Genomic DNA, 19,615 nt, shown 5'->3' on the forward strand with positions numbered 1-19,615 from the left:
CTAATGAGTTCTCTCGCAGCAATGGGGGCATCCCCCATCGCAGGAGCAGCGATGGGGGCGTCCCCATTGCAGCTCGAAAACCGACCGCAGCGCCGCCTCTATGGTCTTGGGTATCCTCCCCTTGCTTCTTCAACGTCCTGTCGGACGCCTGCGCAGTACGCTCTGTTCGGCGAAGATTGCCGAACGTACTGCGCATGCGCGAAATTGCAGTGCCCGCACTATGGCTGGGACCGCAATTTCGCGCATGCGCAGTACGTTCGGCAATCTTCGCCGAACAGAGCGTACTGCGCAGGCGTCCGACAGGACGTTGAAGAAGCAAGGGGAGGATAAGATAAGATAATCCTTTAATAGTCCCACCTTGGGGAAATTTCATATGGACAGGGATACCCAAGACCATAGAGGCGGTGCTGCGGTCGGTTTTCGAGCTGCAATGGGGACGCCCCCATCGCTGCTCCTGCGATGGGGGACGCCCCCATCGCTGCGAGAGAACTCATTAGCATACTGGTACAAACCGGTATTTTGAACGAACGGCGGGGCGGAGAGCACTTCTAAAGGTAGGAGACGAATAGCCTTTCTAAAGGCTATTCCGACGTGTTAACTAGAAAAAAATGTGTTTTAGTGGTAGAATCCCTTAAAGGTCTTTGCGAGCAGCCACACGTGGATCAGTACAAATGGATTTCAGCTGTGGCTTTAGGGTTAGCCTCAGATTTCTGATGTGGCATTGTTGGAATCTTAAGCCTGATCCCATCGGTGCCATCACTCAGCTTTTCCAGACTCCAGAGCAGCAAACTAGCCTAGTGACGTAACCATCACCCCACTAGTACTGGTACACAAGTAGCTTTGGGGTCACATCTGTGCCGGAGTCTCCATTGAAGACTCCACCGTAGAGACCGCCAGAAATCGTCGGCGAGAAGAGAATTTTTCACTCCATCGCTTTCAATATGAAAATGGCGGGCCCCATTACAGTCAATGGGTCGTCCACGGGTAACCCGGCTCTACGTCAATAGGGCTATGTTGAGCTCTATATGTCCTATTTCATATGGACAGGGGTTGTTATGGTGCGACCCTCTTTAAATAACTAAGGGAACACCCCAGGTATATGTACGATTCTGATGAGGACAGCAGTGCTGGATAATGGCAGGCTGTATCCCATCCTCACCCCACACGGACAGCCCTACACCCTAAAAACAATCACAAATCTGCAGAATTATACCGGGCAGGTTTTTATTTGTCCTGAGTTTTCCACGCCCCGCACTGTCATTTAATAATCTGGACCATTAACATTACTCATTATAGAACAAAAAGTCTTTATCACGAGACATTAATCTACGCCACAGGCAGCGGCAGCGCTCGGGGGCTCCATTAACCATTTATAGTACACACAAGCGGTATATCAACATCAGACACGGCAGGACGGTGACCACTCTGCATCTAGATATCTGGCATCGTCACCTATATAGATGTATGAGAAGTCAAGGAAAGGACCAGGATACGTTTTTACTTGACTCATAGCAAACATAACCTTGAAGGGAGTTTTCCAGTTAGTATAGGCCATTAATATATGATTGTCGGAGGGTCTGACACCAGGGACCCCCCACGATCAGCTGGTTGAAGGGGATAAGAGCTGCGGCCTCTTCATTAAGAATCAATATATACTGTAGGAGCTGTGCTTGGTATTGCAAGTGAATGGCACCATGTAACCAATGTATGTGACGGCAGCTCCTTCACTGCGCATGCACCAGATGCCGCGAGAACCGGTTCCTGGACCGGTCTTGACACAAAAGAAATGACCACTAAGCCAATCCCTGGTTGCAGCAGTGACCCAACTAAGTCAGTGGCCAAGAGGGTATTTCTTATAGGCCAATACCATACCAGAATCCAGTTCTGGTGGCACCTGGTGCATGCGCAATAAAAAGAGGTGTACTAATCTCAGCCTCAACTGTGAACTGTGCCCGCATCAACGCTGGCTTATAATAACTTATATTGACCAGGGGATGTCCATCAAGGGAAAGAAGGGGCTGGCCAGAGTGACTATTCAGAAGAGCCAGACCACCTCCGAGACTACTGAGGAGCAACTTCTATGTGACTTATGGTTTTTTAAGGGTTTTTCCCATAAACATAACCAGATTTGTAGACAATTAAAAGTTCAACATTTTTCCAGATATAAATAATTAAAAATTTTGAGGAGTTTTATAGATTTTCTCTAACCATTTTCGTGGTGACCTTTGTTGTCTTGATCGGTTGCCAATAGATATGACCATGAATGCAGGAACTTTCTATGATCTTGGACTTGTCAGATACCCAGCCATGATGTCCTTATTCTGGGCTGGTTATCAGGAGGACACTACATGTATCAGATGATAACCTGGCCACAATAAGGACATCATGGCTGGTTATCAGGAGGACACTACATGTATGAGAAGATAACCCGGCCACAATAAGGACATCATGGCTGATTATCAGGAGGACACTACATGTATGAGGAGATAACCCGGACACAATAAGGACATCATGGCTGGTTATCAGGAGGACACTACATGTATGAGGAGATAACCCGGACACAATAAGGACATCATGGCAGGTTATCATGGAGGACACTACATGTATGAGAAGATAGCCCGGACACAATAAGGACATCATGGCTGGTTATCAGGAGGGGACACTACATGTATGAGAAGATAACCTGTACACAATAAGGACATCATGGCTGGTTATCAGGAGGACACTACATGTATGGGAAGATAACCTGGACACAATAAGGACATCATGGCTGGTTATCAGGAGGACACTACATCTATGAGAAGATGACCCGGACACAATAAGGACATCATGGCTGGTTATCAGGAGGACACTACATGAATGAGAAGATAACCCGGACACAATAAGGACATCATGGCTGGTTATCAGGAGGACACTACATGTATGAGGTATGAGAAGATAACCCGGACACAATAAGGACATCATGGCTGGTTATCAGGAGGACACTACATGTATGAGAAGATAACCTGACCACAATAAGGACATCATGGCTGGGTTTCTGACAAGTCCCAGACCACAGAAAGTTCCTTCATTCATGGTCGCATTCACAGATCAAGACAAGAAATTGCAGAAAATCTCTAACTCTGCAAAAATTTTGAATTATATTTCCAAAAGTGCTTAGCTTTTATATATGGTTGAGTTCATGGAAAAACCCATTGAAAACTTTCCTCCCCCCCCCCCCCCCACTGGCATAGTGACTGGCTTAGGAACCCGAGCCCCTGCGGCACTAGTGGTGGATCAGGGATGGAAAAGCTCCTGACAGGTTCCCTTTAAGATAAAGTCTTGATTTAAACAATCGGTCATTTTCTGCTGACACATTCCCTTTAAATAAAGAAATAGAAGCTTCTGATGTGCGGCATGAAGACGTGACTCACTTGTTACTCTGCTCTCCGGTCCTGTAGAGAAAAGCATTTAGTGTCGCTCTCAGATCTTCGCTGATTTTCTCCTGTAACATAAAACAGAGGAGGCAGCTGTCCAATCACATCTGTCTTTATTAAACGGTGACGCCTGCTATCCAGCCTTGTATAACAGCTAGGCTGGAGAGTTAAAGTCAGCGGAATCCTGCCTCGGGTCCCTCATTACTCTCCACATTAGACTGCAGTGGGCTCAGGATGGCGGTATGTCTTATTCTGCCATCAAACTTCTCCTCGCCGAGCAGTTGTAAGTGAAATTCTAAGACACCAACCGGATTAGCCCAAGAAAGCGAAAACTGGGAAAGCAAGTGTCCACTTATGTACTACCTGTAGAGGTGTGTTGTGGTCCCGGCCCCTTCACGTCATGGGGCTCATTGTGCCAAAAGCAGTGGGCCTCACATGATCAATGACCTCAGCGATGGCTGGAGAGGGACCAGTGACATCACTCACACATGTCATCCTTTCCAATGATTGGTCTCAGTGGTCATGTGAGATAAGCGAGTGTCTTTTTTTTTCTCTAACCCCCAACCCAGCCGCCCCATATCACCAACAATCCCTTTAACAACAGCTTAGAGATGAGCCTGACTGTTCAGAAGTTATAGGAATGAATATGAAATGTAATAAAAGTAAGTGGTCGGAGCAAAATGCAATTCTGGAGCCCTATATGGGATTTTCAGTCCCTGACCGGATTCTGAAGACGAGCTCTTGCCAATAATGATTTAGATGGAGAATTATAAATCTGCATGCGGAGTCACTTCATTTGGCGAGAGGCGGTCAGCTGTCCGCTATACTCGCCACGGCCGCCATCATGGAGGAATTAATTAGACCGTACAACTTCAGGACATGGACTGCTGACGGGGCAATATTGCGCTCTGCAACATGCTCACCTATCGACAGGGAGGCCAGTCTGGAGAGGTAGCAAGCCGAATCTTATAACCTGTCAGGACATAGGGGCGCAAAGGTCCGGATTCCCACTAAACCACCTTCCAGATCAAGTTTTCACTTGTACACAGTATCCATATATATGGCAGATTGGCCAACTATCTCATATGGGATGTCCCAACTTTGCCCCCAAACACTGGGGTAAAAGTTTCTGCAGCATCTTATACTTGTCTTTCCACTAAAAGAAGTGCATGGTGCACATATATGGCGGCAAGGAGATGAATAAGCTGAAATAAGGTTTGTAGTGTCCAGACACTAGACAAGAACCTATAAACTATCTACTGAAACCCCCTATCTACTGAAACTAGAAATCTACCTACCTACCATGCCTGGACAACTAGGCCCACAAAGCAGAGGCTATACAAATGAAGGAGCTTAACATGTTACTTCAGGACACTCATTCCTCACTTCCTTATGGACCCCATGGATCCTATTTGAAGGTTCAACTCCCTCGCAGACTGAACTAGAGGGTCCTGCTTTTCTTCTGTTTCATCCTTGCTTGTTTCCATGGCCCTTGTTAATACCTACAGAGGAATGACTAGGGATGTTCCCCCCATAGGATTCAAGCCACAGCTGCTTAGAACGATTCCGCAGTAACGTGTTCTGGCCACTACACAGAGAACAGCACTGTCTGCTTCCTGCTCCATTCTCTGTGTATCAGCTGATTTATGGGGGTGCCATGTGAAGGTCTCCATCAATTGGGTGTTAATAGGTCATCAATATTTGTAGCCCGGATAACCCCTTTACATGTCCAGGGCTTCTTCATATGGTAGTTTATAAGGGGACCTTAAAGGCACTAAAACTACGTTGTATTCTATTTCTTCCCGATCAATGATTTTTCTCCTTTGCCTTTCTGAGAATGGCCAGAAGAACAATGGGAAGGGTCTGACAGTCGGTGGGTTGGGGGGATTCATCAACATACGATGTGTGTGCACAAGTTTCCTAGCATAGAAGTGTCATCTACCCCAATATGTGATATTATATAACAGCTCTGTACAATATGCAGTTTATTATTTGCGTTAGTGGCTCATAGACCGTAAAGTGACTACATACCGTGGCCCTCTTCCTCAAGAAAGCGTCAGCTTCATCCACGAACAGCAAGAGACTGAATGAAAAGAATTACAATAAAAATCTTTGTGTATTAGTATGTAACAATCATTATATGTCACTAAGCCCAATGGAAAGGTTTGTCCCACTGCCGAGACCCCACTGACCAAAAGAATGGGGCTCCCAAGACCTGTTTATATCTATCTCTATAATATAAAAATGAATTCCTGTCTATCTGTCTGTCTGTTCTTTATGCGCGACCAAACAGCTAGACCAATTTTCACCACATTTGGTACACAGATACTTCAGGTTTCCAGGAAGGTTTTAGACAAGGCCCTAACTCGCTCGGACCTACCGTTCTGGAGATACAGCTTTCCCAAAACCCTGACCCCCCATTAGCCAAAACAAACCTGCAAGTCTTTCACTCATATTCCAACTGCAATACACACAGTCACTCCACATGTACAATCCAACACTGATATCCAAACTCAGATACACGCATCGGAGGATTAGATACACAGGTCAGCACACAGTATCACATGCCAGAGGATTAGATACACATGTCTGCACAAAGTACCACACGCCAAAAGATTAGATACGTGCATCTGCACACGGTTCCACATGCCAGAGGATTATATACATGAGTCTACACAAAGTACCACACACTGGAGGATTAGATACACAGGTCAGCACACAGTATCACACGGCACAGGATTAGATATACGCGTCTGCACACAGTTCTACACGCCAGAGGATTAGATACACAAGTCAGCACATCGTATCACACACCAGAGGACTAGATATGCAGGTCTTCACACTGTACCACACGCCGGCCAGAGGATTAGATACGCGCATCTGCACAAAGTACCACAAGCCAGAGGATTAAATACGCACGTCTTCACACAATACCACATGCTGGAGGATTAGATACGCGCTTATGGACACACACAAAAACAATATACAAAATACACCAGTGCAGAACTGGACAATTGTTATGGGGCCACTACACAAACAAAAAATTTTATATACCCGCGCGAAGCCGGGTCCTCCTGCTAATACATTATTTATATATATATATATATATATATATATATATATATATATATATATATATATACTGTACAAAGGGAAGCCGCCCAGTTCCAGTCCCAAAGCCGAGTGTTGACCTAAACGCCAGGACGGGCACAGACAAAAGTCTACCTGTTCTGTGATGGAAACCCGCACATCCTGAGAGGTGAGGTCTACCAACTATGAAGAAATAGCTATGACAGAGTCGTCCACAAGAGCGGGAGACAGCTTCTAAACCTGTGCTGGAGTCTGGGACTGTACATAATGAATGGGCGTACCAGAGGGAACTATCAAGGGTGCTTCACACTAAACTCCCACGTGGGCAACAGCGTGGTGGACTATGCCATTACAGACGCAGACCCAGCAGACATAGATGCTTTCATAGTCACCCCTGAGACACCTGTTGGACCACAAACAGATCCTGCCATAAGTCATAAGTTCCCCACGGGGCCCCGCCATTTCTAGTTACGCTACTGGTGAGGATAATGTGCCGGCTAATGTGTATGTCTAGTTGAGTGTACAGGTTATACTGTTAGGCACCCCCTGCCAGCATATTAGAATAAATGACTGTCGTTTGGAGAGGATGCCTATTCTGTAAACCACTTTAAAGAAAACCTTTCACCAACTCTTTGCATCCTTTAATCGGTGCTGTGCCACTGATTTTGACACCGTTGTAATTCTTCTCTAGCCCACACCATTCCTGAGCAATCAGTGCTGTTATTTTCTGCACGCAATATGTTAAGTAGCCTCAGTACTGTCAAGTGGGCTGTCCTAGACTATCTGTTCCTGCCAAGGACCGCCCACCTGACAGTTGTGAGGCTAATTAGCATATAGGGAGCTGAAAATAACAGCACTGATTGCTCAGGAACGGTGGGAGCTAGAGAAAAAATTCCAACTGTGCTGGAATTAGTGGTAAAAATGGAAAAGTACTTTATTTAAAGCTAATATTTATATCTTGGATATATTATCGATCACTCACCCTCTCTTGCTGGTGTTTGCCCAGTCAAATACTTTATGCATTGCAGTAACTCCATCACGCCCCATGGGGGCGACATCACCACCGGTCATGATGGCGTAATCCATGCCGGAATGCGTGGCTAGTTTCTAAAGAGAAAAGAAAGCAAAGGGTGAACTCAAAGCCCCTCCGACCAGCACAAGGTAGCGAGACAAGTACACCATATATATCCCGCATAGTCCTGCGACTTATAAAGAGGTTTTTGATCTTGAAAGCCATTCATTTGTCATGGCTGCCTCCATCAATGATCTTGTTAAACATACTGTAATGCACACAAGGGAGCGATCTCATAGATCTTTTCTTTTGGGAAAGGGGAGGGGGGCTATTAATCCCATCAATGTAATGTGCTGTGTGTGCGTGTCACATAAATATAGCCCATCTCTCAATTAGGGAGACGACCAACATTGGGCTTAAACATGGCTCAGCACTGTCAGCCCACAAATCAATAGCGGCAGCTTCTGGATTACACACACACAGGGGACGGCGGAGCAGGCTGCCAAAAACAACACGGGGTGTCTGCTTAACTCCTCGCTGTCCACACCATTACATCTCACTCACTTATAATCTGATTACTTTATAACCTCATTGTTTCAGTTTGACACTTAAAAGAGGACCTTTTATGTTCCCGCAGATCGGCGGTATTATATAAACCGGACTGAATTCAGCACACTGCTGGCTGGAGATGTCGGTGCTGTCAGTTTTGGTACCAATATCCCTCCACTGTCAGAAGGGTAGGCCTTACAACCTAGCGTCATTGTATGTAGCCCAGCAAACATACATAATTGTCAACCCTCTACTGACAACTTTATTGTGAAGTTATTTGCTCCCCTCTGGAGCATTCATCTCCTCTCTGCTATTCCAATGCACACAGGTGAATGGTCATATTGTACGCCAGGTTTTAGGACTCCTGCACCAGCAGAGGATGCAGTTAAAGGGGTTCTCTTCCACTGCAGGCCAGGCTGAATGTGGGTATTACAGGTGTTCCTATTCACTTCAATTGCAGTGCAAGAGACAGCGGTCTATATAACACTCAGCTATAGTGCTATCGCTGGCGCCCCCTTTAAAGTAAATGGTGGCACTGTCCAGCACCAGTCACGCCCCCATATATGGCCTCGCTTTGGTCAGAAATATGGGGCGAAAGGTCTTCCCGATATCATTTCATGGGATAACCCCATTAATTTAGGATATCACAAGTCAGGGATATCCTCCCAGTGTACCTGTGCTGAGGAAAATCTATGAAAAATCTCCTTGCTGGTGTACATTTTACAGTCATTTACACTACAAAAGTGGACTTGACCTCCTGTACTTCCAGAAAATACTGTGCTCTGAAGGGGAGCATATAATGCTCTGTACAGACTGAGCGCCCACAACCTAGAGATAGAGACAGGGCGATACAGGCAGACGTACAAGCCACGGGAGAAGAGACTGTGCCAGCACTGTGACCAGGGGGCCCTAGAAGACGAGACCCACTTCCTGCTACACTGCACCAAATACTCAGCTGTGAGGGCCGTCTACTACCAAAGACTCTCTTCCCACATCCCAGACTTCATATCTGCAAACGAGAAGAGGAAACTCTACATCCTACTGGGAGAAGAAGAGGCCACTGTGGAGATCGCTGCCCAATACGTGTCCAGCTGTCACCAAACAAGAGGAAGATGAGACTCCACGGACTGTTATATTCATCCCAATACACCCGCCCCACCCCACCCCCACCTCCCCATATAGCGGTCACCAACTAAGAGGAAACTCCATGAACTGTTATACCCCAAACCACCCACCCCCACCACTCACCCACCCGAGTCCAACTCCCCCCCCCCCCCACACACACTTTACTAGCTTTGGCAATGCCAAATATCTATTCGGACGTGCCAATAAAGCTTTTTTTGATTTGATTTGTATGGGAGCATATAACACTCTGTAGGGGAGCATATAATCCTCTGTAGGAGAGCATATAACGCTCTGTAGGGGAGCATATAATCCTCTGTAGGAGAGCATATAACGCTCTGTAGGGGAGCATATAATCCTCTGTAGGGGAGCATATAATCCTCTGTAGGGGAGCATATAACGCTCTGTAGGGGAGCATATAACTTGTTTTCTTATGATCTTCACTTCTCCCCAATACACACGGACATGAGAGTGGACAACCACATGGCACCCCACGGACTGGATTAGTTATACAGGGAGCCAGTCTCTCGTCTACATCTCTGCTTTATTCTTCCTTCTTAGTCAGATGAAGGGCTTGGATACAGCGACTGTACCCAATGTTGGTAATATACTTATTAAACGTTCAGACTGGGCGACACGGTCAAGGGATGTTGCATTTTACAACTCCCATCATGCTCCATTTACTTTTATGGGAATTCTAAAAAAAAGCTCAGCAAGTGGGCATGCTGGGACATGTAGTCCCTCAATAGACTGACCGTCAAAGTCCACTAACTCTGGGTTAGGGTCTTTTTCGGGTCTTCGGTAACCCCCTACTTCAGCCAGCATCACCATAAAATAGGGATATAATTTTATTAGTTTTTTTTTTTTTTTTTTTTTACCAATTTAGATTCCTCTCTTGTGCTCAGACTCTGTTGCTTAGCAACCGTGCCACCTAAGAACATGCCGAGCACCGCCACAGCTTCTCGGCTCCGCTGTAATGCGGTAGTCAGTGCTAACAGCAAAGTGATGGTCACCTCGCTACACGTGCAAGACAAGGAGGAACCAGCAGAGTCCTATTCAGATCGCAAATAAATGGAGACGACTTCTGCAGCAGAGGCTTGGACTGAAAGCTTAATGCAGGAATAAAGGGGTTGTCCAGGATATATACAGTTTTCCCACAAGGAGGTTCGGAAAGGTGGGAAATAAAAAAAACAAACCTGGTGCCTCTCACTGAGGGGCGCTACTGGGTCTTGTTTGTGCTGCGCGTGACCGCTGAGGCCAACCAGCAGCCTAAGGAAGGGACACGGGGTGTCACAGGTGACGTATGGGGGTGTCACAGGTGACGTATGGTAGAGACATCCTGGCTCCTTTCCTTAGACTTCCCACATAGGGAACTTAGATTGTGAGCGCTATCAGTAGGTCTGGAGTGTGGGAAGAAACCAAGTACCTGGAGGAAACCCGAGTAGCTGGGGGAAACCCTGAGTTCCTGGAGGAAACCCCGAGTACCTGGAGGAAACCCCGAGTACCTGGAGGAAACCCCGAGTACCTGGAGGAAACCCCGAGTACCTGGGGGAAACCCCGAGTACCTGGAGGAAACCCCGAGTACCTGGAGGAAACCCGAGTTCCTGGGGGAAACCCGAGTTCCAGGGGGAAACCCGAGTTCCTGGGGGAAACCCGAGTTCCTGGGGGAAACCCTGAGTACCTGGGGAAACCCCGAGTACCTGGGGAAACCCCGAGTAACTGGAGGAAACCCCGAGTACCTGGAGGAAACCCCGAGTACCTGGGGGAAACCCCGAGTACCTGGGGGAAACCTGAGTACCTGGAGGAAACCCCGAGTACCTGGAGGAAACCCCGAGTACCTGGGGGAAACCCCGAGTACCTGGGGGAAACCCCGAGTACCTGGGGGAAACCCGAGTACCTGGGGGAAACCCCGAGTACCTGGAGGAAACCCCGAGTACCTGGGGAAACCCCGAGTACCTGGAGGAAACCCCGAGTACCTGGGGGAAACCCCGAGTACCTGGGGGAAACCTGAGTACCTGGAGGAAACCCCGAGTACCTGGAGGAAACCCCGAGTACCTGGAGGAAACCCCGAGTACCTGGAGAAAACCCCGAGTACCTGGGGGAAACCCTAGTACCTGGGGAAACCTGAGTACCTGGGGGAAACCCTGAGTACCTGGAGGAAACCCCGAGTACCTGGAGGAAACCCCGAGTAACTGGAGGAAACCCCGAGTACCTGGGGAAACCCCGAGTACCTGGAGGAAACCCCGAGTACCTGGAGGAAACCCCGAGTACCTGGAGGAAACCCCGAGTACCTGGGGAAAACCCCGAGTACCTGGGGGAAACCTGAGTACCTGGAGGAAACCCCGAGTACCTGGAGGAAACCCCGAGTACCTGGGGGAAACCCTAGTACCTGGGGAAACCTGAGTACCTGGCGGAAACCCTGAGTACCTGGAGAAAACACACACAAACATGGGGAGAACATATAAAGTCCATGCAGATTTGGTCCATGGCAGAATCGGAAACTAGGACTTGAGCGCTGTAAGACTCTACTGCTAACCACATGCAGATTTTTGACGAGCTTTCTCAAATATCGTATACTGGTACTGATACAAGTATTTTCCGTCAGAGGCAAAAATGCACAACATCCATAAGTGTTCTGAACAATGGAGAAAAACATGGCTTATTCCTTCCAAAAATATGAGCACCATGGTCTATGGGTTGCATCTGGGTTTGACGCTTATCTCCATGCAAGTGAATGGGCTGATCTGCAATACCACTATTTTTGCAAAAAAGTCGCCATGTTTTTCTAATCCCAAACAACGTCTTTCATTGACCATAATAGTTGCCTGCACAACTGTACAATTTTACTACCGTCCAAGCAGGCCTTGAATTCCTAATTTAATATAATGGGCTTTACCTTGGCAAAGAGAGTCTTCCCTGTCCCCGGAGGACCGTACATTAAAATATTCCTGTAGAGACCTTTGTTCTGTTTCGTGTTCCTCGTAGCAATTGCAATATCTCTTACACGTTCCTCCAGTTTTGGCTGCAACACAGAGAAATAGATCATTCCACACCCAGAGATGCCACCCATAGAAGTGGAAGCATTACATGACAAAGGGGACGGTGCCTATCTTTATGGTTCAATCAATAGTAGTCACCGACCACTTCAAAAGATAAACGCCGGGGTGTTTTATGGCAGACGGGCTTGTTGGAGGGAGGGAAGGGCTCGCTCGGCCAATTAATCTGTTTAGGACATTAAACGAGGATGACTTCACCGGTCATTGGGTAAGACATGAGTGTCTGATCAGGGGAACAAGAATAAGGGGCCATTATTAGCGACATCGGGGCTGGGGTAGTAGTTTCCAATGGTGAACACAACCAGACACTGAGACGGCAGGACGTGCTAGGAGCTCAGGGAGGAAGTTGGCTGAATTCTAAATGCAGCTCTGAAGGATGATCATAGATGATAGATAAGGAAGATACTGTAGATGGTGAAGCTATCCTATAATGTCAGATTAAGACGGAATTTGGGGCGGAATCTCAAATTCTACTTGAAATCTTCCTCTCATTCATTTCAATGGGGGCAGCAGCTGATAGGACCCGGTAAACTCCATCTAACACATACAGGAGCCCCGGCCCACTGACTAGATGTCCTACTACGGTCTTATACTATAACGTATTATCGCTAAGCATGGCACCTGCTGCTCAATATACCGCATATACTTACACTAAGCACAACTCCTTCCAAGGCATCCTGGGCTTTGCTGAAGACACGTTTTGTGACCTATTTATAAATAAAACATAAGAATATTGTATTTTATCGATATGCTAAATAGATTTATTATTTTAAAAAAAGTTCAATAGAGCCCATAGGTTCAGAGAATAGGGGGTGGTCGCCAACTATGGAACTCATCACGTCAGAAAATCCATTTTTATTGGACTTCCCCTTTAAACCGTTGATGTTGTACATTTAGCGACGAGAATGGGATCAGATCCTGAGAGCTTTGAGTAGGCCTTACTTTTTCTCATATCATACAACCCAATGAGAAAATGGAATCCTAATAAAGGGATTTTCCCCCTGTATACATGAATTGTCTACAGAACAGGGCAGATACAGCTGACCTCTCCATAAGGGCCACTCAGGATTGTTATTTCAACCCCTGACACAACATCCCTTTAACCCCCTTACCTTCACTGGATGCTTGACAGCCTCCATTACTGTAATCCGGGATGTGTCTCTAACCAATGAAGGCTTTCCAAGGCGTGCCTCGATGTAACGGCCGGCTACACCCGTTGCGTTCTTGGCAGAATAAACACCTAATGCAAGAAGCGTCAACCCAGCAGCCTGTAGGATGGAAGAGACGGGTCAGGTATGCAGCTGATATATACATTTCAACATACAATACACATATGAATGTACACAGCATGTGCAGGACTACATGATTTCTGCATGACACCCACCTGGGTACGCAAGGGGGTACCCAAAAGTTTCCAGAAAAGTTGTTTTTGAAGCTTGAATTTATTTTTTTTTGTACAAAATTCCTTCAAAGTCCTCTCCTTTAGCGGCAACATACTTGTCAAATCTCGTCTGCCATTGTTCAAAACATTTTTTAAACTCATCGACTTTGATGTGTGCAAGCGCCTCCGTCGTTTTCCTCTTCACCTCCTCCACGTCGGCGAAACGCTTCCCCTTGAGGTTCCTCTTCATTCGTGGGAATAAAAATAAGTCACTGAGAGCCGTATCGGGTGAATAGGGTGGGTGGGGAAAGACAGCCATGCCGTTTCTTGCCATGAAAGTGGTCACTGAGATGGCGGTGTGGGCTGGGGCATTGTCGTGGTGGAAAAACCAATCACCAGACTGCCACATTTCGGGCCTTTTTCGCCGCACACTGTTACGCAACCTCTTGAGAACCCCCAAGTAGGAAACTTGGTTGACGGTCAGACATGTTGGAACAAATTCCGAGTGCACAATCCCTTTTGCATCAAAAAAAAAAAAAAAAATGACCATTGGACTTCACTTGACGAGCCTTTTTGGCGCGGGGCGAGGATGGCGTCTTCCAGTGGCTTGATTGTTGTTTGGTTTCTGGGTCGTAAGCATAGCACCAAGACTCATCTCCCCTAATAATTTTAGAAAAAAATTCTGGGTCGGTTTCGGCATGTTCTTTCATGGCACGGCATGTTTCGATGCAACGCTCTTTCTGTTGATCAGTCAAGAGCCGCGGCACAAACTTTGCAGCGACCCGTGACATGCCCAAATCCTCCGATAAAATGCGCTGAATCGAGCTCCAACTAACTCCAGACAACTCTTCGAGTTCCTCAATGGTTCGTCGTCGATCTTCACGCACGAGCTCGTTGATTTTTTGGACACTTTCGTCCGTTCGGGAAATTGACGGACGTCCAGAACGCGGTTGATCATCAATTGACATTTCACCATTTTTAAAGCGGGTGAACCACGAGTAAACTTGAGCTTGACGCATAGCGTCATCCTTGTAAGCGGTCTTCAACATTTGAACGGTTTCCGATGCTTTTTATCCGAGCAGAAAGCAAAACGTCACAGCCGCGCGCCATGAAGAAAAACGAAGGCTGGACAAAAACAGCTCTTGCAAGAAAATTCACTGCGGGTAGACGAAACCTTCCGCATCAACGCCGCTTGGCACACTGACTGAGAAGGCGTGGTTGAACAAATAACTAGCTGCAGAATCGCGTACTACGAAAACCGCGCGCGCTGCAGCCTCATTCTGGAAACCTTTGGGTCCCCCCTCGTATGTCTGCAAGGTGCATAAGGTCCATTGAAAAAATAAATCAGGTCTCTTAAGGCAGATCTCTACCAGATCTAAACCATAACTGGGTGTTCCCATTCCCTATACAGATTCGAAGGTCAGAACTTATTGCATAGAGATGAGGCACAATGACAAGGGGAAATCACATTGTATTTGTTTGTTTCCAGGAGGAACAACAGAGGAACGATGCAACACAGAGTTTTAAGAATAGATGCTCTAGTTTTATTGCTTCATTGAGAATACAAGCAGAGGTAAAAGGTCTACATAAGAAAATACAGAGCGTTCTATAATTTATGGCAGCCTAGGTGATGTCATGTAGGGCGTTACAATTCAGGTGCCAAAGCAGTATGGCAAGAACAGATTATTGCACGCCTGCAGGAAGATCACACAGACCCGCCGCAGCACGGAGACCGGGGAACGGCTAATGTTATGAGATTAAATTTAGATCATGCCTTTATTTTTCTGCAAAGACAGAAGACAAATGGGCTACTTTCCCCGTGACAGAAGCTCGCCATCTCTGCTTGGCAAGCGGCAATCATCCTGCACTCACCAGGAAATATCAGGCACGAGGGGGAATGTGACAGCTCCTATTAGGGAAGTGTCACAGCAGCCAGGAGAACGGATGCATAGCATAGCAGATAAACTGCAATATTCCCAGGGGAGCAGAGTAAATCACCAGCCGCTGGCATGACGAGAGGTCACAAGCGGCACCAGACACCTGGGTGACAGCACATTCTGCAATAGTAAATTCACAGTCCAAGGAGAGGAGACCAACTTGGGTCAGCAACGGAGGAAGCCTAAACCGCAGAAGAGACAACAGACTCTGATGTCACCGGGGAATTCACACAGCAGTCGCTTCTACTGCCCACTTGCAGCTTGATCTTCGCAAGAAATCAAGAGGCAATGTTAAAGACATAGATCACATCACCAGAACAATCTAAAGACTGAAATTGCAGGTAGAAACTAGGAGATTTCAGCTGTGAAGCCAGCAGAATGGAATAAGCGTGTGCTATTATACATGCTGTAATTCAGGATCAATACAGAATATCAGGGTACACCATCTATCTATAAAGATAGAGATCAAATCACCAGAATGATGCAGAGACCAAGTTTGCTTGTTGACACTAGGAGATTTCAGCTGTGAGGCCACCAGAATGGTGAATGAAGCTCTGCGCTATTATACACTCTGTAAATCAGGATCAATACAGAATATCAGGGTTCACATCTAGCTATAACATACAGATAAAAAAACAGAGCAGTCTAAATACTGAGCATGAAACCAAAACCTGTGAGATTTCAGCTGTGAAGCCAGCAGACTAGTGAATGCAGCTCTGTGCTACTGCACACGCTGTAAATCAGGATCACTACAGAATATCAGGGTTCACATCTATCTATAAACATACAGATTAAAAAAAAACCCAGAGCAATCTAAATACTGAGCATGAAAACAAAACCTGGAAGATTTCAGCTGTGAAGCCAGCAGAATGATGAATGCAGCACTGTACTGCATATGCTATAATTTAGGATCAATACAGAATATCAGGGCTCACCATCTATCTATATAAACATAGAGATTAAATCACCAGAATGATCTAAAAAGGCTGAGCTTGCAAGTCGACACAGAGATTTCAGCTGTGAAGCCACCAGAAGGGTGAATGCAGCACTGTGCTATTATAGATGCTGTAATTTAGGATCAATATAGAATATCATGGCCCACCATCTATCTATAAACAGAGATTAAATCACCAGAATGACCTAAAAAAGCCTGAGATTGCAAGCCAACACAGAGATTTCAGCTGTGAAGCCACCAGAATGCTGAATGAAGCTCTGAGCAATTATACATGCTGTAAATTAGGATCAATACAGCATCTATAAAAATACAGATCAATTCACCAAAGCAATCTAAAGACTGAGCTTGAAAACAAAAGCTGGAGATTTCAGCTGTGAAGCTCGCAGAATGATGAATGCAGCCCTGTACTATTGCGTATGCTGTAAATCAAGATCAATACAAGATATTGGGACACTCCATCTATAAGAATACATATCAAATTGCCAGAACAAACTAAAGACTGAGCTTGCAAGCAGATACCGGAAGATTTCAGCTGTGAAGCCGGTAGAATGGTGAATGCAGCTCTGTGCTATTGTACAGACTGTAAATCAGGATCAATACAGGCTAGTAGAAAAATAGTGGCAAAAAGTGAGCAAACTCTTCTTCCTATCTCCCTATAGGATGTAATGAGCTAGGAGTGAGGGAAACGGCGATCATAGAGAGTGCTGCGGCCCACCAACAATGACAGGAAGTTTTATGACTGCCCGTGTGAACTGCGCCATAAGCTAAATACAGGCAGCTGGGAATTCGTCCCCCTGGATTCAGATAAACGGAGGACGTGTAACAAAAAGGATATCATGCCGAATATGTAAATGCAGAAATTAAATTTGGATGGGGGCGGGGGGGCTTCAAAACTTTGCGATGTGAGATATGTACAAGCCATCTGTTTTTAAGAAAACCTCATTTGAATAAAGATCTGGTTAGGTGTTTGTATCCCATAAATATCATCCTCGCATCACCATGGTAGCAGCGGGCAGAATGGCCGACATAGAATATTTATAAGGACTACGTATTGATCATAGCAGAACCTTCACTGCGCCGTATATCGGTAGATCCCCGCGGCTGTGAGGATTACAGCTCACGGCAGGGAATAGAATACGGTCCGTATTGCTCCAGGCCAGGGGCCATATTACAGATGAGGATTGGGCGATTACGAGCTAAATCAATATCGCAAGTTACCTCGATTACGATTAAAGGGATCCTATCCTACAAACACATTTTTTTCTTAGTAACACGTCGGAGTAGCCTTAAGAAAGGCTATTCGTCTCCTACCTTTCGTTGTCTTCTCCGCACTGCCGTTCCGTAGGAATCCCGGTTCTTGTCGGTATGCAAATTAGTTCTCTGGCAGCATTGGGGACGCCCCCAGTGCTGTTTGAGTGCTGAGGACCACCCCCAGTGCTGCGAGAGAACTCATTTACATACCGACAAGAACTGGGATTCCTATGGAACGGAGAAGACAATGCCTTTCTTAAAGAGGACCTTTCACCACTTTTGGGCACATGCAGTGTTATATACTGCTGGAAAGCTGACAGTGCGCTGAATTCAGCGCACTGTCGGCTTTCCCGATCTGTGCCCGGTGTAAAAAGCTTACGGTGCCGGTACCGTAGTGCTCTATGGTCAGAAGGGCGTTTCTGACCATTAGCCAGAGACGTCCTTCTGCCCAGCAGCGCCTATCACGCTGTGCTCGAAGACCGGGGAGGAACGCCCCCTCCCTCCCTGATAATGCTCGTCTATGGACGAGCTGTGTGAGCAGAGGGAGGGGGCGTTCCTCCCCGCTCCACAGCACAGCGCGATAGGTGCCGCGAGGCAGAAGGACGTCTCTGGCTAATGGTCAGAAACGCCCTTCTGACCATAGAGCACTACGGTACCGGCACCGTAAGCTTTTTACACTGGGCACAGATCGGGAAAGCCGACAGTGCGCTGAATTCAGCGCACTGTCAGCTTTCCAGCAGTATATAACACTGCATGTGCCCAAAAGTGGTGAAAGGTCCTCTTTAAGGCTACTCTGACGTGTTACTAAGAAAAAAGAGTGTTTGTAGGATAGGATCCTTTTAATGGTAATTATTTAGTTCACGCCCCTTTCAAAGTATGACAGTTTTAGGCGAACTTCATAAGGTTAGCCCAACAATTTAGTTCAGGCTGAATATGGCCCAAAACTGCTATTATAGTCTGGGGTCTCTTCAGGGATTGGAGGTCCTGGGGAGGTGACAATCCATAAAAAAATGTGTTACTCACCTCTCCTGGGCTCTGGTGCGACTTCCCGTTGTCTTTGGTGCTTCTAACTGATGTCAGAGACCACTGACGCCTGTGATTGGGCCTCAGCGTCATGTGGCATTGTGATGCATAGACGCAATTGTTGCAAAGCCGCGTCATCCACATGAACGCTCAGGCACAGGCCTGACAATAGGCAGAAGCCCTGAAGAGAACAGGGAGTTAGGCCTAGTTATGTCTACAGGGGCAGCAGATTGTACATAAGGTTAGAGTCGCCATCTCTAAGGACTCGTTCACACGGGGGGCCGGTGGGGTGGATTTTGGCACCAAGAGTGACGCGGGGAGCCACGTCACTCTTGGGTCAAAACCCGCCTGCCACGACCGTCGCGTTCGCGGCTTCCCCTTCCGGAGTCGGCTCAAATGAATGGGCTAATACCAGAGGTTGCTGCCGCCAGGTGGAAACCGCAGCTCGCAACATGCCGATAGTGGAAAAAAGAACGCTAGTGGTCTCCATAGACCACCATTGTATTGAGGCGAATTTTGAGGCAAAATCTGCTGTCAAAATCTGCCTCCTTGCCCCTGTGTGAACTAGCCCTAACTCTAGGCGTGTAGCAGACTGTATATAAGGGTAGAGGCACTATGTATGGTTATCGGGCACTGTAACGCTAGGAGTATAGCAGACTGTATATAAAGTTAGTCACCATTTCCATGGGGGCAGGAGACTGTATAAGAGCAGAGCCCCTATGTATGTCTATGGGGCACCAACGCTAGGGGTGTAGCAAATTGCATACAAGTGTGGAGACACTATGTATAGCAACAGGGGCAGCAGACTGTATATAAGAGTAGA

General features: G+C 46.8%; 1 protein-coding gene across 1 annotated transcript in view; it reads right to left on the bottom strand.

The window, feature by feature from the left end:
• The window catches only part of ATAD3A (ATPase family AAA domain containing 3A), a 49,165-nt gene that overhangs the window by 15,491 nt on the left and 14,059 nt on the right, over positions 1-19,615 (bottom strand). The window contains exons 8-13 of the mRNA XM_075277630.1: positions 13,358-13,513; positions 12,896-12,952; positions 12,086-12,211; positions 7,489-7,613; positions 5,448-5,499; positions 3,414-3,484 (exon numbers count right to left, since the gene is read on the bottom strand). Of these exons, the coding sequence (XP_075133731.1) occupies positions 3,414-3,484; positions 5,448-5,499; positions 7,489-7,613; positions 12,086-12,211; positions 12,896-12,952; positions 13,358-13,513 (587 nt within the window). The remainder of the gene's footprint in view (positions 1-3,413; positions 3,485-5,447; positions 5,500-7,488; positions 7,614-12,085; positions 12,212-12,895; positions 12,953-13,357; positions 13,514-19,615) is intronic.

Source organism: Leptodactylus fuscus, chromosome 6, assembly GCF_031893055.1.
Source record: "Leptodactylus fuscus isolate aLepFus1 chromosome 6, aLepFus1.hap2, whole genome shotgun sequence".
NCBI classification, from domain to species: Eukaryota; Metazoa; Chordata; class Amphibia; order Anura; family Leptodactylidae; genus Leptodactylus; species Leptodactylus fuscus.